The sequence below is a fragment of the Falco peregrinus genome, chromosome 3, assembly GCF_023634155.1.
Source record: "Falco peregrinus isolate bFalPer1 chromosome 3, bFalPer1.pri, whole genome shotgun sequence".
NCBI classification, from domain to species: domain Eukaryota; kingdom Metazoa; phylum Chordata; class Aves; order Falconiformes; family Falconidae; genus Falco; species Falco peregrinus.
Genome location: NC_073723.1, coordinates 113,844,337 through 113,871,336, shown reverse-complemented (window position 1 = coordinate 113,871,336; position 27,000 = coordinate 113,844,337). Strand labels below are relative to the sequence as shown.

The 27,000-nt window shown below is 43.6% G+C and overlaps 1 protein-coding gene and 1 long non-coding RNA gene across 2 annotated transcripts; one reads left to right on the top strand and one right to left on the bottom strand.

Moving 5' to 3' along the window:
- Positions 1-3,949: 3,949 nt before the first annotated feature.
- SLC25A33 (solute carrier family 25 member 33) lies at positions 3,950-22,619 on the top strand. The gene is made up of 7 exons (XM_055798716.1): positions 3,950-4,095; positions 12,230-12,409; positions 16,821-16,898; positions 18,446-18,546; positions 19,680-19,746; positions 21,094-21,377; positions 22,049-22,619. The coding sequence occupies exons 1-7, from the start codon at positions 4,046-4,048 to the stop codon at positions 22,249-22,251; spliced, it is 963 nt and encodes a 320-aa protein (XP_055654691.1). The 5' UTR covers positions 3,950-4,045; the 3' UTR covers positions 22,252-22,619.
- Positions 14,976-27,000, bottom strand: LOC114012275 (uncharacterized). The gene is made up of 2 exons (XR_003554637.2): positions 26,570-27,000; positions 14,976-16,378 (listed from the first exon to the last, which is right to left on the bottom strand). It is a non-coding gene; the product is annotated as an uncharacterized LOC114012275 (long non-coding RNA).

The window sequence follows — 27,000 nt, the reverse complement described above, 5'->3', positions numbered from 1 at the left end:
TATTTAAAGAAGTTGTCATAGGCCTGGTAAATCTCACACGAGAGTGGACAGGGAGGTGCTGGGCTGCTGTCTGCCCTTACGGCTATTTTCTATGGCTGCCCATCTTTGCCTTTGTATGGGCCATAGGATGCTGAGAGTACATTAGACCAAAGTTATAAACAGTATGAAGTTTGCTGACCTTCATCTGTCCTACCTCAGCCTAGCCCACATGGAAACAGAGAAAGTGGAAATCAGGCCCTACAGCTTTAGTGTTTAGAACTGTAAGATGACCTGTCTCCTGCATACACAATCCTGCCACGCCACGCCAGCTCCAAACAGCAGCTCTGCAGCATCCTTCCCCAGGTCTCAGATCACAGGCAGCCGTGCCACAAACCCTTGTGCTACAAACCCCTGCCTGGAGGCTTTTCTGGGAAGCAGTTTGATGAGTGGCTGTCGTGAGCCTGCGCCTCCCACATGCCCTCCCGCATGGGCTGCCACCCAAGGCAAGGGCCCTGGTGCTTCCCTCCTGTCTGGCAGCTGCTCCGGCTCCTGCCTGGCCCTGTGCCTTACAGAAAAGCCCACTGCCCAGTTACCAGCCGACAGCTGCAAGAGATTCTGCAATGTGCACAGCACAAGGGCAGGGAAAGCGCAAAGGAACAGCGATGGAACAGAACGAACCAAGGGGAAGAACACCCATCCCATGCACACATTCTGAAGGAATCCATATGCTACAGTTACTTAAACTCATTTTTCTGTCCTTCTTTGTGCCCAGAAGGCACAGCTGCTCCTCTCCCCAACCACCCTTGCTATAGCAACTTCCCATCCTTTTCCACACAGCTTGCACAATTCTGGCCTGTCAGATCCTGTCAGGATCAGCTTTCCCCCTCCCTATCTTTGCACCCCTTCACCAGCTGGCCGATACCTTGCCTACTTGAACATCTCACCTTCTTCCTCTCCCTCCCATGCCACAGTCCCCACACCCACTGTTGTCCGGGAAAGCCAGTTTCTCCTTCCTTTCCTCTGTCCCCTGCTTGAAGCAGGTTTTCTTCTGTCACTCAGGTTAAGCTTCTTGTTTCCACACCATAAAGGACTGCCTGGCAACTCCCCAAGCTATCTATACAAACCCATTTGATCTAGGAGCTGTTTTCCCAAGTCTGCTGGTGGTCTAGAAATAACCTGCCACTGCCTATCTCTCCACAAACTTGTGTTTGTACACGTTGGTGCCCTGTGAGAAGGGCTGCTTTGACTCTGTGGAACTGGGAGTGCAGAACTGGGGCTCAAAACTACTTTTGATGTGTAGGGGGAGCTTTTTTGTTTGGGCATGTGGGAAAACACTTGGCTAAGCCCTGTCAGACTGCGAACTACATGGATGTATGTGTAATGGGGCCTCGTGTGTGTGAATATAACAGGATAGTAGTCCTGCCTTTGTGCATTTGTAGTTTATGCATGTCATATGAGTCAATGAGAACGTTTTGCCCAGCTTTCACTGTGTATATATGTGCTTATGTCAATCTTTATGTATTTGCAGTGTGCATGTGTACCACTGCTGCGCTGAGCTGGAAGTTTTAGCAAAGGGGTCTTTACAGTCAGTTCTGGTTGTGTTGATGTTATCAGTGCCATAGATGTGTTTTCTCCATGCTTATACCTACCTGGAAGTTTTTGTCACTGTGATACAGTCAGCATGATAAGGTCAGTGGGTTTTTTTGGCTGGTGAGAGGCACTATAAACAAGGTGGGCCTGCAAAGATCACATGGTGGTTGAATCAATGCCTGGGGCAAACAAAAGATATGTTAATAGAGTCATCTGCATTCCTGTGAACCTGCAGTGGTTATCAGCTCTCTTCAGAGTCATCTCTCCAGATTTTTTTATTCTTTGATTCATTTGCATAATCCGATGGGATTACACTTCCGAGAAAACTCTTCATTTATCTCACCACTTGACAGGCCCAGCATCCCTGATATATTTACAATTAGCAAATCCATGCTGCTGCCTGGACCTCTGGTATATTCCACGTCATTATAAAAAGTAACTTTATAGAATCTCGATGATGACTTGGGATCCTCAGGATCCCAGGATGTATAGGGACCAGGTGGTCAGAGCTGTAACTCTGCCTCAGATCCTATTTGCAATTAATGCTGCATTCATTCCCCAGTTTCAGCAAACTGCAGACAAGGGAAAGGGATCCCATCGTGCCTGTCTGCTAGACTAATTCTGCTTCAGTAATCATTACTTTCCAGCCACCACGCAAGTCCACTTAAGGGCAACCATTCTTTATAGCACCTTAGGGTTCATCACCATCACCTCACAAAGAAACAGAAAGGTCTAGAAGGGCTGTTCTTTGGAGACTGAGGACCCAGGACAGGCACACCAAAGCAGCACTGACACCAGTGTGGACCCAGGTATTGCTTCACCTCTTGGTTTTAATCCTTAAACCATTTGACCCCCTGAGTAGGCTGATGTCTAAATGCTGGGAATGCCTGTACCCGAATTCCACACTCCAGTGCCTGGCAGTATTAGGACTGAGAAGTTTGGTTTGTGCCATAAGGCAGGGGTGAAGTTCATGTCTGGATCTGAATTTAAACTAGGAGGCTGTTTGTTCAAACCTGTTGTCAAGGTCAATAGAAAAGTTGTGTACATGGAAAATATGCAGACCGAGGGTCTTTCTGTAGATTTTAATGTTTCCCTCAGGATTTTAACTTTAAATGTTAGAAACCAGATATTTGTAAATGTCTTGGCTGTGAAATTAACCCACAGCATATAAATTGATGGCACCTAGCCTAAAGATGAGTGTAAACCACTGCACTGAGCCAAAGCTCTTCAACTGACTTTAGGGGAGTGTAAATTTAAAAGCTTCATGTCATGTGTACCTCAAATACAACTACTTCTACAGATCATGGTTAAGCCACCCCTCACACTCAGCACATCACTCAGCCTTCGGTGCAGGTGTCTGAGCTTTCCCCCAGGGCGTTCAAAGGGCTGGAGGAAAGCTGCGGGGCTTTGAGTGAGTAACCAGCACTTTTTTGATTTTTTTTGTTGGACTACTCAAATAACTGAGATATTTCCTCTGATTTTAATACAAAACCAGAAGAGCCATTTGCATAAATAAGAGCTTGAAATCTCTGGAATCCCTGGGGACTAGGGAGGGAGAAGCCCATTTCCATGCTGCTCACTGGATGCCACCCTTCAGACATGCCAGGCACTGGCTACAGCACTGCAGGATTTTCAGCGCGCCCACGCCGGGCGCACCCCTGCTCTCCTTGCAGGGTCCCAGGATAAGCCGCCCAACCTGCCCACCCCCGCAGTGCGGGATTCAAGAACCTGTGAAAGGCCGATTTGGCTGCGGCAAGGTGCTGCTGCCGGAGCTGCAGCAGCGGAGCCCACGCCTGTGGCTCGCAGCTGGAGGGTCCGGCCTGAGCTTGCCTCTCCATGTGCCAGTTCACCTTCCCGCCACCGAACACCGGACCCGGAGCAGACCTGAGCTCTGGCTCCCGCGCACTACGGACACGCAGCGCGGAGCCCCTTCCGGGAGCGCCACGCAGCTGGCACCAGCGCGCACCCCACGCCTGCCTGCTCAGGCGGCCCAGCGCCAGGACGCGGGCGGCGGGCACGGCCGGCGGCGCGGGGGGGCTGCAGCGCAGCGGGAGGGTCCTGGCGGGGCGCGGGCTGCCCGGGCGGCCGCGTAGGCCCCTTCCCCGGGGACGCGCAGCACCCGCGGGGCGCGGCCCGGCCGGCGTTGCGGGCTGCAGCGGGGCCCGGGCGAGGCCGACCCCAGCGCCCCCCCGCGTCCGCACGGGCTGTCCCCTCCCTGCCGCCGCCGGTCACGCGACCAACCTGCCGCCCGCGCTGACAAGCTCCGCGCCTGGTGACGCCACCTGGCGCGCGGGCCCGCGCTACCGGCCCGCCGGCCCCGCCCCTCACGGCTCCGCCCCGACGGGCCCCGCCCCTCACGGCCCCGCCCGCCTGGCTAGTGATGTCACGCGCCGTCCGCTAACGTCACACGCGCGCCGCGGCCTGGCCTCCGCCTCCAGCTAACGCTGGCGGGGCCGGGGCCGGAGCCGGAGGCACCATGGCGGGCGCCCCGCAGGAGAATACGCTGCTGCACCTCTTCGCCGGGGGGTGAGTGCGGCGGGAGCGGCGGAGGGGCTGTTGCCTGCCGGGGAAGGCCCCGCGGCGGCGGTTCCTCGCGGGGCGCTCGGCCGCCGCCTGCGTGAGGGCCGTGCCGTGCCGTGCCGGCGGCGGGGGCGGCTGTGGCGGGGCCGGTGGCGGGGAAGCGGCCCGTGGGCACCGGGCGCCGCCCGCCTGTTTCCCGCCGCTCCCCTCGCGGCCCGGCGCTGCAGCCGCAGCTTCCCCTCGGTCTCCGGGCCCGCGGTGCCGCTCCAGAGCCGGGGGACGCGCCCTTAGCGCCGAGCAGGGTCACGGTGCGTCTTGAGGTCAGCATCGGGCTGCCGTGGCACGTAGCTAAATATATTTTGAAAATGTTAGGTAGCTGCGGTGTCCAGCTCTGCTAACTGAAACACTTCGGTCGAGCCCGGCCCTTGTACATAGTTCCCGCTGAATCAAGCGGGAACCGAGGGATGTATCCGAGGAGCCCTGTGTGGGCGGCAGGCTTTATGCTTTCTTGATGGACCGTAGCTTGATCTTACAAAGGAAGGTGTTTGTACAATGGTTTCGTGGGCTCTGCACGGCGGAGGCTGTGCAGCTGCCTCAGCTGTGTAATTATGCTGAAACACAGGCACTCCAGAAAGGGAAAAGGAGTGTGAAAGAGAGTTAAGGAAGGGCCTGGTACTTCTGGGTAGGTGAGCTGGCATACCAGGCCACTTCTTTTAAGTTCGTGAGAGGACTTGTAATTTCTTATTTTTGTTATGTTAAAAGCTTAAAGTAACAACCCAACCCATCAAGCAAAAACTCTTAAAAACCCCCTTGTCAAATAACTTAGTACAGTGATTTTAATAGCTGTCCAGTGAGATCACTTTATGGTGTAAATTAAAAATACGTTTTTAAAAAACAGGTTCTGCAGGTAGTAAGTGCTGTTGTATGCACATCTGTTCTGACCAGACATCTTATTTTATTTTAATGTGGTTTTTTTAATGGCTTAAACTATCTAAGTAGTAGAATATTGTGTTTTGCTTGTCAGCTGACAGCAGAAGGCTAACATGAACTCTGTTGTTAGTTTAAATCTGTTTAATTGTAGACCATTGTTTCTTCTGTTGCTATACAGACTTCAGTATCCCCTGATGTGTCGCTGGAGCCGTAGGTTCATTTAATATAGTATTAAACCCAACAAAGGTAAGCTTTTCAGAGACACCGCCCTTTTGCTGACTTGAACGCTAAGTGCTGGTTTAAGTCCTTTCTTCCCCTGGCCTCCCCCACTCGCATTAGAGTACCTGGAGCCTGTGACAGAAACTGGATCTGAATGTACGCATGCAACTTGTTTGGATAATAACGATGCCCATCCAGAACTCTAGATGCCCTCATATTACTCATCAGGCTATAAATAAATAGGGATTTGAAACTCCTCTGTGTGTTAACCTAGTATTGGTGGAAGTGTTTTCCTTACTCATTTCACGTACCCTCCGCCTTCTCCAAGGATCCTAGTAAACAAACATTTTCTGCAGCAGGCCTAGGAAGTCACCAGGAGGGAGAAGAATGGGAGCACAGCAGACTATCCCCCTGGCCACTCTGGTATAATAAGATTTATCTATTTCTATAGCAGCGATGAAAATACAGCCCAGAGGACGGACATGGTCTTTTAGGTTATACAGGCCTTTCAGGGTTCACTGCTGGACCTGATTCTTGTTCTGCATATCTTTTGTTATTTAAAGAGACGCAGAACAGTGTGCCATCATTTGTCTCGTGATGTTAGAGAAAGGAAAATGAGACAGCAAATTCAATCTTCTCACGCGCCAGCCAATGCTGAAGTGTTTGGCCCACGACATGCCTGCCCACCACCCACCAGCCAAACAGTTTATTTCAGAGCAGTTCCCTGTTCAAGGCCCTGAACTCCCATATCCTCTGTGTGTATGTATCTACTAATGCTATTCTCTCTGCTTTTCAAGTGAGAAGTACAGACTTCTTTGAGCTTGCTGGGTAGAACAAGAAATTGAACATTGGTATCAAACTGTTGCCCAAGCTATTAAAACACCTTTCTCTACATGTAGGAAATGCATGATGTGTGTGGAGGGGTGCTGCACCAGCCAGCTGATGGGAGAGAGCTAGAAATCCAAATAATATTAGATATGAGGCTCTGTGCCACGTCTGCCTTATGCATTTCAGTTTTTAGTAGTAAAGGATGCCTGCTCAACAAAATCTGGTTAAAGGAGCTCAGCTGTGATAATATTTTGCTACATCTATTACAACATCCAAGGAATTTTAGAAAGAATTGGTAGTGTGTTAGTACTTGTGTAATAGTCTCTGTTGAGATCCTTCCTCAGTCCTTCAAATGCCTTTACCTTTGCATGTTGGATAAAATTGCCCCTGCAGCAGAAGAAAGTGTTGGAAGTTCAGAATATTTTATAAGTTGTGTAAGATGCTAACCTTTGTTCAGTTGTGAAGTATTTTTTGCATATAAAGCAAGAACGGCCCATTCACTCGAAATGATTTTGATGGAGACATTACTGGTGTTACGATAGCTCCCTGTGGAGGTGGGAACAGGGCGCTGTCAGCTTAATGATGTAGTACAGTATCTTTATGCGTGCACAAAAAAGGCAGGCCAGCCTCAGATAATATTAATGGCCAGAATAGAAGTGTTTAATACTTGAGAGGCTAGGAGTGATGAAACGCACTTGAATATTAGAAAGTGTTCTCCACTTGTGGGAAGAGACTGCTTCCTGTTAGCCAGCTTACTGTAGGTACACAGTTTCATTGGCTTCCTTTTGTTTCTTTTAGTTCCTTTTAAGACTTGCAGTAGTAACAGCAAAGCAAAAGGTCTTGACATTTTGATGGGAAGATGACTCTGAGGGCAGGGAAGGTTTCAGAAGCACCAAAGGCAGTGCTCCCCAAGTTGCACAACAGATGTAAGCATGTTTACAAGTCTGGGCTCCTGCTTCCCTGCTGAAGTCTGTGCAGTTGTTACTTGTTTTTGTTTGGGAAAAACTGTGGGCTAGGCTGCATGTTATCTTTCCAACTGGAGTAATACTGTACTACAAGGATCTCCTAAGAAGTGGTGTTGAGAGGCTGTAGTGCCCTTCATAAAACTGGCAAAGAGCAAAAACTGAGAACAGGCTTTTTATCTTGATTTCATTTAGATACAGTGTGATACGTATTCTTTAGTTCTTCAGTTCAAACTGGGGGGGGACTGTGTGTTTCAATAAAACCATGTTTGTCACTTTTTTTATGTCTTGGTATTGCAGCCCATGTCCGTAACTCCCTTGCTCCTGTGGCTCTGAAAAGCAACATTAGATGCCAAAGCTTGCTTAAGCCACCTGTAAAAAGAGTTGGAAGCATGCTTTGGGAAGGTTGGTGACATCAGGCTGCTTTGAATTGAGGGCATGTTGACATCTGTCTGCATGAGCATAGGTGGATGTCTTGGTTGTAGCCGAGATGTGCCTGATGTACTGGGTTGCTGAGAGCCTTGCTTAAAGTGTTGACTTTGACCTGGGTTTGCCTGAGTGTCTAGTACAGGTCACAGAACTAATGAAAAGTTACTCCCCAAATTAGTAACCAAATGACTTGTGTGGAGCGGGACTGGTATACTGCTGCCACGGATGTTAATTGTGAATCAGTGTGCTAATGCTGACAAACCACTTGGGAAATAATGTGTCCATTCATGGAGAATGGTGATGAGTGGCGTTCCCCAGAGGTCCGTACTGGGACCAGTGCTGTTGGTGACGTGGACGATGGGATTGAGTGCACCCTGGGTGGGTTTGCTGATGATGGCAAGCTGTGTGGTGCAGTCAACGCGCTGGAGCGAAGGGATTCCATCCAGAGGGAGCTTGACAGGCTTAAGAGGTGGGCCCAAGCGAACCCCATGAAGTTCTACAAGGGCAAGTGCAAGGTCCTGCACCTGCAAAACGTGCCAGGCTGGGTTCCAAGTTACTGCTCTAACCAAGCAGATCATCATATTTGCTTGTGATCTTGGTAAAGTCAGTAGTACTCTAAACATTATTTTTTGTTTGGTTTGCAGAATTTCCTTCAACATTCAGCATTGTGATATTATTTATATTAAGAATATTGCTCAGTGATTAAATCTAGGACAGACAAAGTAAGCCCTACTCTTAATTAAGATTCTTGGCATCTATATTAATTGTGCTAGTGGGTGCTGAGAGTTTATTTCAAATGCAAGTCATTGGTATATTGAGGGTGGATTTTGTGAAGATAGAAGGTTGGCAGCAAGAGGAAAATTGGAACTGGATTTTGAGATTTGCTTCCTTGGCATGTTTTTTAAACAGTATTTTGTTTTTATGGAAGTGAATAATTTTTCTTCAGCTGTTAATTTATAGTATGTTACGTATCTCCATAAACGCAAGGGTTTTTTTCATGTTCTCAGACCAAGGTTTTCCTTAGCTTCCTTGTTTGGATATTACAAAGCAGAGAAACTGTATTTTTCTGCTGTTATGGTGATATGTGCCTGGCCTATCATGTCACTAGAGAGAATGTTCAAAGCCTGAAGTACAAATACTATTTTTCTGGCAGTAAGTGACAGGCTAGTGCTGAGTAACGGTTGGGTGTCTCACATTGAAGAGATTTTTCTATTTGTGATACATGCAGAGCAGCGCATAGCTGGGAACCTATCCTTACGTGCTTGCTGTTTGACCTGTTGAAGATACTCTACTATAATGTTTTGTTTCTAGAGAGGTTTCTATCTTTTTGATTAAGGACAGATTTAGACATTGTTTTGGGATTTTTGCAAGAGGCTAGTGCAGTAAACACTGCTTAACATCCAGAATTGTAGTTGTGCACTGATGTATCAAAAAATACCAACCCTGACTCAAACCAGTATGAAGACTTGGAGATTTTGCCTTGAATACAGCATAAGATTTTTCCCAAATCAAATTTATCTGTCTGCATATCCATGGTCTGAATCTTTGAGGGTTTATGGCTGTTTATATAGCTGAGGAAAGCTGGTTGTTTCTCCTTTCTTCCCAGATGTAGGCATTTGGAACCCCCTAGGAATACCAAGTGTTTCTTTTATGCACAGTGTGTTGTTTTTCAGCCGCCTTTCCAGGGAACATGGCAATGCCAGGGTATGATGCATAGAATTCCCATGTGGAGGAAAATCAGCTCCTTTGAAAAAGCTGCCCAACATATTGAAGTCCTTACTTGAACTATCTGCTGCATATTTATATTTAGGACATAATGTATGCACCCTGTTGACATTCTGAGAATTGCTCTGTTAGGTAATGCTTTTTTTGTTAAATGTCACACTGACAACATAAACTCTGAGCTGTTAAAACTGATGAAGCAGGTATTAACTCATTGTGTGGACTATCAGAGGATTAAATACATATTACCAGAAGTACTTAAATATTCAAGACTGCATAAATTAACTGAATTATCAAACTTAAAGCGTGAAAAGCAAGGGGTGGGCTAGGAAGGCAAGAGGACAGCTGATGCAGCAGGGAGTATGCAGAAAGGCTAAAATATATGGTGAGATGTCACGCTAGACTGAGCAGCTGGTGGTTCAGAAACAGCAAATGGAGTTTGTGTTCTGAGTTTATGAATTGTTACTGTGAGAGTTGTTTTAGAGTTCACAAATGTGAAATAAATGAGGGCTGAAGACAGCATCCACAGTAGTGGAGCATTGCTAGATAAATGAATTGGGAATTAAGGCAATCAAATTCTCTTCATTGAATTCCCACAGACTTACAATTTCTCTTGAGTATGTTGATTACCCAAGTGTTAATTGTACCTATTTCTATCTATTGGATATACATAGCAGAAAAGCTAGTAGTGGGGGTCTGCAAGAGAGATCCTCAAAATGCTTCCTGCCTGCTCAGAGTGAGCAGTGGGAACAGGAAAGGGTTTGCTGGAGAAGCCATTCTTGACCAGTCTTTTCCCCCCAAGATCTAATTTCAGGGAAGTGTGAGCAATGTGAGCAGGATAAACTGAAGCCATGTCCTCCAGAGTAGCATTGACACAACAGAAGACTTGTGTCCAAGCCCTGGTTCAGTACACAAAATAATCAGAGGCCTGATAAGGTCTCTGTGAACACTGTCATTTTTGAGCCAAATGACACAACTTCAGCTGCTATGTACCTAGTTCCACGAACAACTTGGTGGCTTTATTCAACAGTCAAAGCATAAGTGGTTTAAAAGGGTTGAAGGTAAAGCTCTTTCTTACACCATCTGTCACTTTGAATGTGTGGATTGTCCCTAGTTCAGGTTTTCTCCCCTTTCAGGAGAGAAGCGGAAAAATCAAGAAGTTAGAGCAGAAACTCATGGAAGCATGCTGTTAAATCATATTGCCAGTCCCAGTGAGAACACAGTTTCTTCAGTTCGATGCGTTTGCATCTGAAAAGCATAGTGTTTGGGGTTGTGTGCTTGGACGGGATCTTGCAGAAAGTGAAAACAGTAGTGATGAAGTTATATTCCCTGGCCATGTGGTCTAGAGTGTCCTTTTGAACCTTACAAAGAACCTTAATTGTTGTGGTTGTACAATCAGGGCGGCCAGGCTATTTGTTAATGCAAGTGCAGAGGCTCCGGGGTTTTGGCAAAGAATGGTTACTGTTTGGTGTAAGGCATACTGTTTCAGCAAGCAAAATAAACTACCAGATAAAGCATTTATAAAATAGTATGTATCTACAGCTTGGATTTTTCTGCCATTCTTTAATTGCCCTTTTCCTTGTGTTTAAAAAAAGATCCTCCTAGTAAAATAGTTCATGTACAGAGGGGGCTTTAGAAAATATGCACTAGTACCTTTATTAATGTCATTTTATGTATCTATGTTCCTGAATCAGTGCATGCAAACTTCTTGTGATTCTAGCAAGCAATGCTTTATTTATGCACAAGACAAAGGAGAGGATTTTTTTTTAGGTCACCTCCCTTTCATGGAAGACTACTTAAATCACAATTTTACATTAACATCAAAGAGAGTTAAGTTGTCAACTCATGGCTTTTTCTAAGGAAGATCACAAACACAGGTTTTTGAGGGAATTGTGTGCTTTGATGCTTGTGTAAACAACGGGAATGTTTCCTGATCCATCGGTTCAGTTGTAGTGAAAGCCCACCACTGCCCCACCCCAAAATCTTTACTTAGGTCTTCCTAAGTCCCAACATGTTTGATTAATAAAATTTAGATTTAGTACCTTTTAGCCAACCTCAGTGTTATGTATAATTGTAAAGCTTGACAGAAGGGATATTCAGTTGCCGAAGAGGAGTGGCAGCAGAGAAATAATTTGACCAGTCACTTTCCAGATCACTGATTAAAATGAAAATCAGTACTCATACACCTTATGTTCTTGGCCTGGTATGCTTTTTCTGAGGCCCAGTCTGACTGCGTTAAGATGAGTATGTGCCTATTATAGGATCATTTATTTCTTATTTATATACATATTTTTAGATATATAAGTGTATCTATATGCACACGTGTGCATAATATTTTTTGTCCTTCTATTTTCAGTGTATGGGATTTCTGTTCTTTAGTAGCCTTTCTGTCTTGTTACTCTGTTTTCCCACCTTCCCTCTCATCGTTATAGTTTCCTTTCCCCCACCCCTCCAAAAAAAAGTTGATATCCGTTGCTTTTACAAGGGCCTAACTTAATGCAGTTTTGATATTTGCTGCTTCTGTAGACAGCTGTTTCAATCGTATGTACTGAAATGGTGAAGAATTACATTGCTGTGTTTTCAGTCTATACTGTCCTGATCCCCAGTGGCTTGTTCTCATCTGTCGGCTTCCTGCTTCCCATAAGAAAAAGCCATCCAAGGGCATGTGTGTTTTAGGACAACAACCTCTGAAACATGGATGTCTCTGAAGTTTTTACAGGCAGAGTTCCAGGTCCTGGCAGAACATGGGACCAGCAGGTGGTCAGTTAGGGATTTTTTTGTCAGTGCTGGATATAATCTTTGTGTTTACCAGTCTCTTCACTGCACATGATCATAATAACAGTTTCTCAACCTTTTCTCCCATCCCTCAAGGCTTGGGAACGGTCTCCCTTGCCTAATGCCCAAACTGCCCTGCTTCCTAATCACTTGTCTACAATACGGAGCAACTGGAGGCAAGCCTTCAGCTTTTATTTATATGCCATGCTGTGATTTGACACATCTGTGCAGCGATGTTCTCCTGACCCTGTCTTCTGTTTAATTGTATTTTACAGATGCGGAGGAACCGTTGGTGCCATCTTTACGTGTCCCTTAGAGGTAATAAAGACTAGGCTCCAATCTTCAAAGCTAGCCTTCCGCACTGTCTACTATCCACAAGTCCAGCTGGGGACCATCAGTGGTGAAGGAGTGGTCAGGCCAACGTCTGTATCACCTGGGCTCTTTAGTGTTCTCAAGTGAGTACTGCTCCTCCTGTCATTCAGTGTTGCTTGACACCAGTGATCTGAGCTTCGATTCCTCTGTGCAAACATGGAACGCAACTTCTGCTCCATGCTTGCACTGGAAGGATTCATGTTGATTGGGTTTCTGCCTTAAGCAGTAGAAACACAAATTACTCTTTTTAAAACGCATACATGTTCAGGACTCCTGAGCATTCCTTTGAACTTCCTCAGCAATTTGTTTCTACCACTTAAAAACTTTCCAAAGTTAATTGATTTGAATAAGCGTCTGGAGGCATTACTCTTAAATGGTTTCCTCACATTTAGGCTTTTAGGTAGCTACGACTTCCTAGGGATCAATACACAGGACATACTGTAAACTCCCAGTATGCCTTAGCTTGGGGGAGCTATCACAGAAAATACTGTGGAGGAAAGGGCTTTTTCAACACTGACAAGTGTCGTCTTTGTCTCTTATTGCGAATAATCATGTTTGCTGTCTGCTTTAAGCATGGGAACAGGTAGTCCTTGCTGGGGCCAGTTCTTGGCAAATGATTGTAGTACTGAATAAGCTATATATGCTGCCTTCTTCCTTTTCCTGGAGCCATTCCCGGTTTGCTTTCAGTAGCTACTAGAGATACTTGTTGCTGTTGCTGCCCATGCTATTTACCTGTTGTCCTGATTTCAGCTGGGATAGAGTTAATTTTTCTTCTTAGTAGCTGGTGCAGTGCTGTGTTTTGGATTTGGTGTGAGAGCAACAATGATAGGACACTGATGTTTTTAGGTGTTGCTGGGTAATGTTTATACTAAGTCAAAGACTTTTCAGTTTCTTGGGCCCTGCCAGGGAGAGGGCTGGAGGGGCATGGGAAACTGGGAGGGGACAGAGTTAGGACAGCTGACCTGGGCTAGCCAAAGAGGTCTTCTATACCATACGACATCATGCTGAGTGTATAAACTGGGGAAGAAGGAAGCCGGGGGGGGATGGACACATCCAGCATTATGGCATTAGTCTTCCCGAGTAACCGTTATGTGTAAGGGAGCCCTGCTGTCCTGGAGATGGCTGAACACCTGCCTGCCCATGGGAAGTAATGAATGAATTCCTGGTTTTGCTTTGCTTGTGTGTGTGTCTTTTTTGCTTTACCAATTAAATTGTTCTTAACCCTCGAGTCATTATGATTCTCCTCCCTATCCTTCTGGGTGAGGGGGAGTGAGGGAGCAGCTGCATGGTGCTTGATTGCTGGTTGGGGTTAAACCATGACACCTGTTTGGAGGGAAAGTTTTAATTCCTGTTTTGAAGTGTGCTTTCTTCCTAGCATCATATAAAGTGAGAGCCTGTAGCCTTTCCTTCACCTTAGACCAGCGTTGTAACAAGGTTTCTGATTCTCTGCACTTAGAGATGCATGTAAGCCCCTGATCTGTCCTTGAAGCTGGCCCTGCTTTGAGTATGAGTTTGATCCAATGACCTCTGGAATTCTGTGTTCCCATATATTTGAAGTTCACCTTGTCTGTAGTCCTGTGTGGGTGATCTATAACTGAAACTTATGGGAGTGGGGGAAGGACACTTTTTGCAAAAGCAAACTCACTAAAATGTAATGTCTAATGGGAATCTTAGAAAGTTGTATCTTCTCCTCAGCTATAGCTGACTTAATGAGGTCTCCTCTGTTTATCCGATGATAGCAAGTTTGCTGGTGTTCTGAAAACCTAATGCTTCATTTCTTTATATGAATCTCTGTCATCATTACTTGTCACAAATAATACCTCTATGTTACCGTTTTTATAGATTGTCACTGAAGTCTTGCCGTTAGATGTTGTCTTTGCCAATTATTATTATGCATCAATCTTATCTACACCTGCATTACTTACGATTTCTGTTAAAAGCCTTCTGTGTGGTTCAGGCTGCAGCAATTGATGCTCCAGCTGTTCCCTTTTCAGATGTGTATTCATAAAGAAGAGGAAATGTGGAATTGTCTAGCTTACAAGTGCTGAGTAGTTTTGCCAGCAGCTCTGAAATACAAATCTCTACTACTGTGTTTCATATCAAAAGCACCATAAACTTATGGTTCAGACCTCATGCAAATGGATTGAGTTTATTTGGATCATTGGGCACCCCAGGGTGATGCAGAGAGGTCCTGTTTAGATCAGGTATCAGAAATGCCACAGAAAAGAATGACTAGCAAAGAGAGTTGAACAATTTTATGTAAGGCCAACATGCTTGGCAGATTGCCTGGGGAGAAGCTGCACAGTTATATAACAGTAGATTGCTAATTCAAATTCTCTGCAGAACTATCTGGCTAGAGTCATTCTGGGACTTGAGTTTCTGTATTGTAAACAGTGCTGCTTTCCCCTGCCAAAACATTTCTTTGTCTATTCAGAGGTGAGTCTAGAGCAATTCGTGACTGAAAATGTAAGGTAGTGCCAGTTGCCTTTAATTTTCATCTCCTTTCTCTTGCTGTCTTTTCACCTTGCAGCATTGGACTTTAGTCAGCTGTAACTAAAGGAAGTGAAAACTCCAAGGCACAAGGCTTCAGTCCCTTGATCTATCTTTTTCTGGGGTTGCCTTTTTTTTTGGTAGGAAGAGAGGCAATCATTTAAAATTGGGTCAATCTTTTAATATATTTATTAAGCTCATTCAATTTGGTGATTGTGATCTTGATTTCATTTTGCTTCAGGAATTGCTCAGCTGCATGTATCACCAAGTTTCTGACCTGCTTACTTCAGAGGATTGAGAAGTGAGAGCAATATATTTATGCTGTCATTCCTTTGCAGGCAGTATCTATGAACAGATAATGCTATTGATTATTATCTTTCTGATAAAATAAAAATATATGAAGAAAGAAGTGAAGTTAGCTCTCTTGCTTTTACTCTTCCATCCCTTTCTCAATCCTGGTCATGCATATACTGCTAAACTGGATGTGACTTGGGCCTTCTGGTTTAGCAAAATTGTATGGCTAAAGAAGCAGCCGTTAGAGCCCTACATATAAAATCGCTCTGTAAGAGTTAAAGGTGTTGAGTATGAAAGCCCCTTCACTGCTGTAAATAGAAAGAAAGTAGGTACGTAGGAGGGCAGGTTAAGCCTGCTGCTGAATAGAAAGGACTCCAGAAGGACACGCTGTTTTTGTCTAATCCATTTAAGATTCTGATGAGTTAGCCCAGCTGGAATCTGCAGTCGTGACTGTTAAATGACAAAGAACAAGTAGTTGGTGGATCTGTCTCCTTGGAGACACTCAGCCATGGAGTTTACACAGAAAGTTCAACTCTGCTGCAGAAAAAGTGTTTCAGAAGCTCCTGTCTGATGAGCTTGGTTCTGGAATCTCTGGGGAACATACTCAACAGTGCTAATGATTGGAAAGCAAATTCTGGAAAATTGGCAGTTCCACAGGTGCATGTGAACTACCCATGGAACCCAGCATTACCTGGATTTTCTTGTGTGGTTTTCACATGGTGAGTTAAGATATCTGCTGTCTAGCAGATTGTGCACTGAAATCACAGTGATTACTGGACTGTACCTGGCTTCCACTAGTAAATACTTGGCTGTTTACTAGTGTTTGGCTGTTGTTTCAGTCCTCGTGAATATGTTCACTGTAGTAGCGCAAGGAATTTCTAAGACGTCTTTTTTTTAATGAGACACTTCAGCAAGGTATCGTACAGAACTTGGCAGCTGTGGAGGAAGCTATCCAAACAATTTATCTTCTTCAGCAAAATCTTAGCCCAGCGTGTCTTCTAAGGTGTGAAGGAAGATGAGTGGAAATGGCTTTGGAAACCTGGGCTGCAGCAATTGTGGAACTGCAGGAAGGTGCCATTTGATGATCTTCCTGCTTTAGACTTGATCACGAAGTCCTGTCCTGACAGTGGTTCACAGCAGTGCCACTGTAGTTGGAGTTTACTTGGGAAAGATGATGTGAACTCTTATGAATGCCCTCAAAACCAGATACCCTTGAACCACCTGGGAAGACATAGCTTGTAGTATGGTTGTCACATTCACCTCTCGCTCTGGGGAAGAAACACATCACTAGATAATTGTGAAAGGGAAAAAAATATCTTTTTTTTGTGTCTCTGTACAAGAAGCTAACTCCTGAATTGCTTAGATACAGAGAATGCCAAAAATTTTCTTTGTTCATCAGAGTAAACTATCCCTGGATTCTCCATGAAAGTAATTAAATTCCTGATAGCTTTCAAAGAATGGAAATTACAGGCTTGTGCCATATGACACACATTTGACTGTAGTGCACTGAAGTTTTATGGTATAATGACTTTTATCCAATAGTGCATAATTCTGCTAATTTTCAAGTATTTATGTAGCTTAAAAGCTAACAGCTTCACAATTGATACTTGTTGCTTTTGTACAGTTCTTTTGACTGACTGTGACAACAACAAGACGCATAACTTTTGACCCAAATGCTATCTTTTTTTCCCCTCTGTTTTGTATTTTAAGGTCAATTCTGGAAAAAGAAGGACCAAGGTCACTTTTCAGAGGGCTGGGTCCAAACTTGGTTGGAGTCGCACCATCAAGGTAAATAGTTAAACTGTTGCTAAAAGACACATTTAAGGTACCAACCCAAATGTTGCAGTGCCTTTGTGATTCAAAAGAATAGGTCATGAAGTTATCCCATATGTAAAATGAGATTTGTGTGTATATACGGCACAGTATACATACCAAGAATACTTCTAAAAATCCACTTTATGCTTTTATGACACTGGAAGGTACAGATTAAGGCGTTTAAATTCCAAGTCATTGCAAGAACAGTGCTTGAGAAAAGAGGAGAAAGAAAAATCTGTAGGATTAATATTTGCATTTTTCTAATATGATCTGCTGCTTTCCTGTGAATACATAAAAGTGCTTGTCAAACACTGAGTAGGAGCTAGATGCCAGGGGAGAGGAGTACCTATCTTGTCCCTAATTGCCTAAAATTATTCTCAAAATAAAAACTGCAGCTGAAGGGGAAAGTCTTGCATTGCTGCCTCATAACCCCGAAGGGCTGTGTCCGTCCCTGGTTTTTTTTTTTTGGTTGGTGTTTTTTTTTTAACAGCAACAAAAAAGTAGCTGCAAAGTTTGTGTTTGAATGTCCTACAGGCACCTGAATGGTTTCTACATGTACCTGTGACTGTCCCGTTCTTGGCAGGGCTGAAGATCTTTTTGCCTAGCAAATGTTAAAACTTGTGAGCAATAGGAAATTGGCAGATGTTCTCTGCCTGAAATTGAACCAGTTAAAAAGGAACTGGAAGAGTGGTGTACTCCCTCTCTGGCCTCTTGCCTAGTAGGTAGGATGTTTCCCCCGGAAGCAGAGAATCTGTTTCTGTACAGGTAAACTTTGCAGGAGGGATCTGAATCCAAGACTGACTGCTTTTTCATGCAACTCACTCATGCTGTCTTTTGCCTTTCTTCATATTCTTCCATAAGATTGGAATAAGGCACCTTAGGGAAATTCTCAAACTGTAGCCACCATTATCCACCTTTTTCTAGCAGCTCATTTAAGGAGCTGTGATCTGAACATGCTTGGTTCCGACAGCTTCTTACTTGTCATACTGACTGTTGCAGAGCAGTGGAACTTCCTCTATTCCTATGCTTTACGTAGAGGTTTGAGATGTGTAAAACTTTCGTTGCAGTCCAGGGTTAAGTGTTTAAAGCATGAAGTGCTGCTAATGTAGTTACAGTGCTGAACGAATTTTTGGAAAACATAGGCTCCAGGTGGGAAAGTGACATTCCCAAGTTTACAGATTGTGTTTAATGGCAGAGCTGGCGTAGGTATCCAATCAAACTTGCTTTGTCCGTAAGAATACGTTGCCTTCCACTCAGATTTGGTGTGAAAGTAAAATATTTCTGTCTTGTGGGTGTCAAGTTAGATAGTTGTGCTGGAGTGTAAGGAGAAAAAGAAAAACCACACAACCCTGTGTTCTTGTAGATGGAAGGAGTAATATGAAGGCCTCTTTGGAGAGAAAGTCTTGTTCTTTGGGGGGTGGGGGTAAGAACAGTAATGTGCCTAACTTGACTTGGTGTATATTACACTGACCTTCTTCTTCTCTCTTCCCTGCCCACCCACCCTACCACCTCCTGCCCAGAGCTGTCTATTTTGCATGCTACTCCAAAGCCAAAGAGCGATTTAATGGCATTTTTGTGCCGAACAGCAACATTGTGCACATCTGTTCTGCAGGTTCTGCAGGTATGTGTTTGTAATTAGTTTTCCGTATGGTCTGCAGCAATGTCCCAGTGTCTAGCTTCTTGCCAACAGCAGGCAATACATGCGTTAGTGTCTGTGTGGCTCTGAGATGCACCTTAATTCTTTAAAGTATTTATTCCAAGCTCTTGTTCCTGCAAGACTTCTGTCCCTCCCAGTAGTTAGGAAATGAATGGAATGAATCATAAGGCAGGGACGGGACTTTCGGTCTGTCTGTATGGGACCTGAGCTACCACACCCATCTTGGTGGACATATGTGCATAGCTGTGTTATATGAACGAGTACAGAGGCCGGTATGTGGCGCGTTCTGAAAATGTACGTCTAGTTTGAGGTTGTATATGCCAGAAAACAAGAGTTGGCTAGCTCTGAACTTACCTCGTCTACAGAGGAACTGTTTTCCTGTTCAGCACTCTGAAATATTTCAAGATTGTTTTTTACTAATTTGGGATGAACTTTTTTCCAGCTACAATGCTATGGTAATATCTTCAAATGTAAGAAAAAAATATTAGTAGACACCAGCAAACTTTTGATACTGTTTTGGCCAAATTGTTTTAGGGTGTGGTACTCTTCCTACCAGGATGGGGAAGATGGTTTGTTCTTGTAGGAAGAATACTGTAGAAGAGCTCCACTAGTTCAAGCATCGGTCACCAGAGTGATCATTAAAAATAATCTTTCCTAAACTAATCTCTTAATTATGGGTGGATTCTGTTAATGACGTGGCTCAATGGCACCACCTAGAGCCTTGGGGAAAACAGAAGAACTAGCTGTGTATCCCCCGCAGGTTTCCTTTTACCTACTGTTGTAAAACCCAGTCAGTAAGTAATGTATTGTCTACAGCAGTCTTCAGGAACATGAAGCACGTATTAACATAAGTGCAAAAAGGAAGAATCCTTTAAGAAATTCCAAGGTCATTGGTCAACACTTCCTGAAATTTAGCATGAGATGGTTCTCTGGCAAGAGAGAGATTATAAGCTACGTACCTGTGTGTCTTTTGAAACCTCTAGGCAGAGCTGGTAACTAGAACTGTCTCATTGCATAGCGTATAAAGTTCATGTTTGCTATGGCAATACAGCAGTGTGGATTCAGCTGAACATTTGGTTTTCTTTTTACTTTTTCAGCCTTTATCACGAATTCCTTGATGAATCCTATATGGATGGTGAAAACCAGAATGCAACTGGAACGAAAGTAAGTAACTGATTGAGGGAGACTGGATGCCACTGAGTGGCTAAGGGAGCCTCTAGAAAACTGAACTTTCATGGTTTTCCTCATGGTTCTTTGTACTTTGATAGATCTTGCCCAATTGCTTCCTTGACTCTCAGTTCCGCCTTCAGGCCACCATGCTTCTGCCTGGTTAGACTGAAGGTTAAGGTTCTCTGTGTCCTACTTAAGTTTCATGCACAGTTACTATGAAGGATGTGGGAGTAGCCTTGAGTGTTAAGTTAGGTTCAGTCTCTGGTTTCACTGTAAATCTTAAGTTGGGCACAGCATTGTTTTTCTCTCAGATTCCTGCTTACGGAATCTTCTGCACTTCACGGGTTGATATTGAGGATAAATACATCAAGGACTGAAATGCTTTGATACAGCAGTAACAGAAGCTATGGAAAGGTCAGAAGACCTCATATGGGAGGCTGAACATGAGATTGCAGTCTGTGTCCCATTTGGCAACATCACCTGTATTGATCCTAGATCATACAGATGTGTGTGTTACTGCAACAAACAAAGGTACTGATACACAGCTAGGTAGCTGTAAACAGAAGGGTGATGTTTTTACATTGTAATGAAGCCACATTAGTTTAATTTCATAAAACATTCTAGAGGCAATGAGAATCTGTTGCAGTGGTTTAATTTTTCTTTTGCTTCCTTCAGCATTGTATTACTGTTCACCATACCTCCTGAAGACAGTGAGGGAATTTGACAGTAATAACTTTTATTTGAGTGATTCACAGTCACTGGTGGGTATCAAAGCAATGAGGGACTCTGCTAACAGTCCCTCTGTTAGCAGAATTCCATTAGAATGGAAATTCCTTCCTGTAAGGATATGTTAGGTCAGATGAGAAGGATCCTTTAAGGCACCACAGCTTACAAATAATTCATAAGACTTAATTTCAGCACTTCACAGGGTAACACCTTTGAACTGAGCACTGCCTCTTAAAATGAAGAATCGTATCTCATGTAGGCAGACCTCTGTCTCTTGGCCTGCTGAAGATGGCTTTAAATGAATTACTAGTTTAATGCAAAGCAGTGTCTCTCCAATGCTTATTATCTTTTAAAGCGTTGGTGTCTATTGTGATAGACTGGATAGAACTTGAGCTGGAAGAATTATTATGAGTATGTATTAGTGAATTAGCAAAGCTAAGAGTGCTCTCTTGGCATGATAGTCCTGCTCTATGCAGTTTTCCTAGATGATTTCTTTGTAGTAAAACTTAGCAGAGAACCATTTCTGTAGTTACTAAAACTATAGAAGGCCTTGAGGTGTTTTTTAATATCAGTTCTTCTGGTCTCATTATATGCTCTGTTCTGTTTGTTTTTTAGAGTCAGGGGTTCAAAACCAATGAATGCTTTGCAGTGTGCTAGATATGTTTACCAGACAGAAGGTATCCGTGGCTTTTATAGGGGCCTGACTGCCTCCTATGCTGGAATTTCTGAGACCATTATCTGCTTTGCTATTTATGAAAGCTTAAAAAAGCACTTAAAGGAAGTCCAGATGCCCTCTTCCTCTCCTAACGGGACCGAAAGGAACTCAACAAACTTCTTTGGACTGATGTTTGCTGCTGCTGTTTCCAAGGGCTGTGCCTCTTGTATTGCTTATCCACATGGTATGTTGACTTTTCCATTTATGACTACAGTAGAACAGCTGTTGCCTGTAATCCAGGACGAATGATGGGGTTTAGGGCTGCAAAATTCTTTCTGGTTTGAATGGCCAAATGCATGTTACCATGGCCTGTGCATATGCGCTGGCATTTTCAGTACTGGTCCCACTGTTCCTAGTTAGTCCGTAGTTGATGATTGGGACTTCCTAGTTTAAAAAAAGCTCAAAAATGTCAAAAGAAATTGAATGGCTAGTGCTTCTGTTCTCACTAGTGGCCTCATCTAGCAGAGTACCCACAGCCTTTGGGATTCTGTCATCAAGTGGTGGGAAACACTTGTGGGCTGAGCAGTGTTATTCTTTTGGATAGACATGAATGTTATCATGGTTATATAGAAAGAGCAGTATTGATTATGTGAACATTAGTGAAGCATTTAGTTCTCTAGCTTGAATGAGCAAATAATCCCTTTATTCCACATGAAAAGGAACTCATCTTTAACTTTGCTTTTTGCCTGAAGGACAATGTGTACAGGGTTCCATGGCTGAAGGTACCAGCAGGCAATTGGTACAGGAAGGTTTTCATGTCCCTGGGTTCTGCATACTCTGTCCTGGTAATGGCATGTTTCTTAATGGGAAGGTTTAAGTCTTGTTAATTTTGGGCTCTGTTTTACTTGTCTGCAGAGGTCATAAGGACACGGCTGCGAGAAGAAGGCACCAAATACAAGACTTTCATTCAGACAGCACGTCTGGTTGCACGTGAAGAAGGCTATCTTGCCTTCTATAGAGGACTCTTTGCCCAACTCATCCGGCAGATACCGAACACAGCCATTGTGTTGTCCACCTATGAGTTAATTGTGTATCTGTTAGAAGACCATGCAAAGTAGCAGAGCCAAGACACGCCTGTTACAGATTGTAGACCAATGTCTTCGTTGAACAAATGGTTCTTTAAGAGGCTAATGCAGGTGGCAGTGCTGGTGGAAAAACTGCAAGTCTGTGACCACCTGCTGGGTATTTCCTTTTGGATTCATGCTTTCTGAAAGGTCTCGAGTCATTAACGTTAATAGTTAATTATAACTTTTTTTAACTTAATGATAATTAAACTGCTACTAAATTAAATTACACTATTTAATTTAAGTATATGTTTGTCCTTTTCCTTAAGCACAGCCGTATGTGGTAGAGGAATGTACCTCATACTATCAACTGATCTCTTGGACTGATGTTCATTAAAACTGTATTAAAACAGAAGAACTGGTTTGGAAGTGTGAAAGTATTTTCTTACCACTGGAGTCATGTCACTTTTTAGCACTGTAATAGCCTAATATGCAAGTAAGTTTGAGAGTTCTTCTGGTTTATGCAAGGTGCATCGTTCATTGCTGTGTGAACATTATAAAGTGTTCAAGTAGAACAATCTTGTAGTATGTATCTCTGTTTTGATGCATGAAATATGCACACCTGAACCTCTTAGAAAAGCCATTTAACACTGGCAATATTGCTCGAATATGATTGTTGCAGGCTTTTAGTAAAAATTTAATTACGGTACTGTGTGCACCTATGTATTTGGGATACACGCTGATGTTGGTGTGTGTAAACAGATCTGTCATGACTTGGCATTTAGACCTTGCTTCTGTGAAGGATTGAGAAGCATAAGGACAGTCAGTGATTGGCCTGGCTGCCCTGCAAAAATTCAATGAGATGCAGTAATTTGTTTGTGTCCTGACCTCAGCCTTCTACTACTGTGGGGCTTTTTTGTGTTAGGTTTTCCTTACAAGTCAATGTTAGGGGTCTGGAGAGTGGAAGAGAGGATAAGATGGGTCCCAAACACCATAGGCTAGAAATGCAGTTCTGGATTCTGCTTTACAATATGATACTTACTCAGGATTATAACCCTCTTAATTTGATGTCCTTGTAGAGCAGTGCTTCTGATAGGAATGAGGTACTATTATCTCATGGATGTGTCATTGGAGTTCACACCAAAAAAATACTAAAAAGCCTATGTAAATAGTTTCTTTATGTTGTTACTTGATTTGTAACTGAAGGAAATAAGGATTCACCACCTCCAGCAGCGGGTTGAACAGTTCTCATGTTTCACATAGATACAGTATCTGCCTTCCCCTTTAAAAGACATGATATCAAAAGGGTATTTTTCAACAGTAGTCATAACATAGTTATTACATTTCAGTTATAAATCAAATATCCTGCATTCTTGAGATTAGTCCTTTCATAAATACCAGAATGTGCTTTTAATTCTAGTAGTCTCTTTACCACTTGTATTGCAGCAGTACCTTGAAATTAAAAGTATTGTATATGCATAATTACTGATAGTGCAGGATAAAATATTTTGGAACTCAAATGGGTAGATTTGTGTTTTGCTTTGGCTATACTATGCTCTCCTATTCATGAGTGTCATTTGTTTTGGCAGCTGAGACAAACATTACAGCATTTGAGCCCAGCTTCAACCTTCCCTGCTGTTGAACTGAACAATGAGCTTCTCATGATTTGAGCAGGTGTTGAGTTCTTGAGCATAAACAAGTGTTTACAGATGTCTTTGACTTCAAGGACCATATACAGCAGAGGTGGTGTCTAGACTTGGAAGGATCATGCAAAGCATTAAGACAGCCTAGTAGTGAGTGGGGCTGTCTTTTTATAAAATGAAGTTGTCAGGATAGTATTTTGTTATAGAAACAGAATGGGTTCATAACTGGATTCAAACCTTCACGTTTGTTCTTACTAGAACCTAGCTGATGACTGGGTACTTGAGGTCATATTTGACATCAGTGTGATGGAGGAGCATAGTGCAAAAACGGTAGAATGTGTGTATACCTCAGTATGAGGCAAAACTGCAAAAATAACTGATTTCTATTATGTCTTACTGAAAAAAATGGATCACATTACCCCTAAGCTAAAAGAGGAAACAGTTGAGTAACTAAAAATTGGCTTGGCTTTTTTTATGGAGACGATGAGCAGCAAAAGCTTTAGTCTCTTTATAGGAGTCAAAACTCATACTGTGCTGTTTCTATTTTTGAGAACTAGGACACTTGTGCTGCTACTTTGAAACATTTTCTGAGATTTTCTTTCCTAAAGTAATATTTCTCTGTACTTAACAGTACAGTAGCTCACTTTTAAAATATTAGTCAAATGTGTAGACTGCTGGTGTCTTTTGAAAATGAGGGGAGTTTGGGACTTGGTATGAGAGAAAACAAGAGAAAGTGAACAAATTTTTGCTCCATCTAAATCTGATGGAAAATCAGGTATTCAGCTGAAATTGAAATGAAAAAAAGCTTTGGTTTTGTTCTTTAAGCTTGGCTACCAACCCTGACAGGATGTCTTAATTTGATGAGGGTTAATAAGCTATATTGGGAGCTAACAGAATTTCTGAACCCACGATTCCTTAACCCTGTAAAGAGTTAGGTGATGTTCTGTGAACATTCCCGTTGATGTCACAGAGTATGGAATAAGCCTATTACCAGAGGGAAGAATTTGGAGTAGTTTTATCTTAAGAGATACCTGAATTTAAAAATAACTACCCTTTCTCTGGTTGTGAAAGAAAAACTGAAAGCAGTTTTCACTGTTCGTCCCACCTCTTCAGCTTCCCCAGTAAGTCAGTTTTGTGGAAGGTAAGTGATCTTACCAGTTAGAATTTCCTGGGCAATTCCCCTCCTTGTTTAGATTTCATTAGTAGACCCTTTGTAGCTTAATTATCAGTAAGGTGATGAAACTATGCTCATATCCGAAGTGACCGCAAAGTTTTCATTAACTTTACCAGGACCAAGTCTCTTCCCGTTCATAAATTAACAGTTAAATAGAAATTACAAATGCACTGTTACTACAATAGTATGAGCTACTCATGTTGGTTAATTTAGCTTTGGAAGCATTTCTTAGGCATTTGAAGACATCTCCAGTCCTTACACTATAAGACTGCCTCCCTTTAGGTATCCATGGTTGCCTTGATATCTTTCTGGGGATGGTGATACCCCGCTGATGGTTGTGATAGATGCTTGTGCCCCTCATCATGACTTACAGTTGTTTTGCATAAGCTCCTCATTGGCTCCTCATTACCAAGGAGGAGACCTGGTAAACAATGCATCAGTGGTTGGGCCAATACTACAGGTACAGTTGATAGGGAGGGACTTCTGTGAACAAAAATAGGCAATCTCTCCAGTACGGTAGTCCTACAGGACTTGTAGAAAGGCTTGATGTGCCAAATGACTGGGTTGTTCATCCTCCTTGCCTTATCATTTGGTCTTAAAAAACAATCCCTAAATAAGCTAAACGGTGGAAGAGCAATGGAAAACCTATGGGCCCCTTGCATTTATCATGTGGAAATAGTCACTGTTAGCCCAGAATTAATTTCCATGGTTAAATCTGTAGTGGTAGAAATGGAACATTTAAGACAAGCTTTAAAGCACAGCTTACTTCCAGTACAAATCCTTGTCTATGAAGAGCTTTTACGTTTGTGGCTTTTTAAAAGCATGGTGTAGACACAACTTGGTTCTGAATTTTAAGCACTTCTGTCTATTGTGGTGAGAGGTTTGGATTTTTTTGTTTTAACCAGGAAACCAGGCAGTTTGTGACAGGGTCAGTCTCATATTTTGGAGAGGTTCTTACCTCTTCATGTAAAATTAGGGCATGACTGTCAGACCACCAACCACTTCCAGTTCTGCAAGAACAGTGAATCCCACCGGCCTCCCCGCCGTGTGCGCTGAGAAGGGCAGAGCATAAATGGGTGTTGCTTTGCTTTCTGAGGGAGAGCTGAACAAGCCCGACCTGGGGAGCTACTCCTGTCAGAGACCTGAGGGCTTTCTGCAAAATTTCATTGTTTATCAGTCTGTCCAGGGAGGGGGAAAGTCTAGACCAGCAGTCTTCAGCTTCCGGCTTGCAGGTCCAACTGCCTGCCCAGGCCTGTACTTTCATTCCCACTCCCCCTGCCAGGCTGTCCCTCGGCTGAAGTGAGATGTTACTTGCAGCACGTGGTTTACCAGGTCAAGTTGATCAGGGACCGCAAAAGGTGTGTTAAAATCGGGGGTGGGGTGTGTACGGTAATGTAGCTGGAGGGATCTTCTGTTTTCCCTAGACAACCAGGTGGTTTGGTAGGAAAGTACATCCTGAAAAAAACTATTTTCTTGGAACTGTCTCTTCTTCCTCTGCCCCTGTTTCATTTCATAATTCTGCAAACAACCACCCCTTTTCCTCAAAGATACTCACATTTAATTGCCAGTTCCCTGCCTTGTTGCAGATCCCATTGTTTCCAGTTTCGTTTGTGCATGCGGGCCTTGAGGGGAAATCCTCCTCGGTGGAGATGTAGTTTTTAAAAGCCTCGAGAGCCCTGGCTTGGGCCTGGAGCAGCACACATCTGGGCTAGCGCACATCTGGGCTGCTGCAGCCACCCTTCGCTGGGGCTTCCTGCACTCCTGCTCTGCTGGGGCTGCAGCTGCTTTCGTAATAGTGTCCTGCATCTGCATTTGGGGAAGGAGGGGGGGCAGAGAGGGAGGAAAAGGCAAGGAAAGAAGCAGGAGGGGGAAAAAGGGGGAGGAAAAAAAAAAAAGTGTGGGTGAAAAGCAAGGGAAGAAAAAGGAAATACAAAAGCACGGGGTGGGGGGAATAAATGCGGGGGAGAAACCCGAGGAAAAATAAAA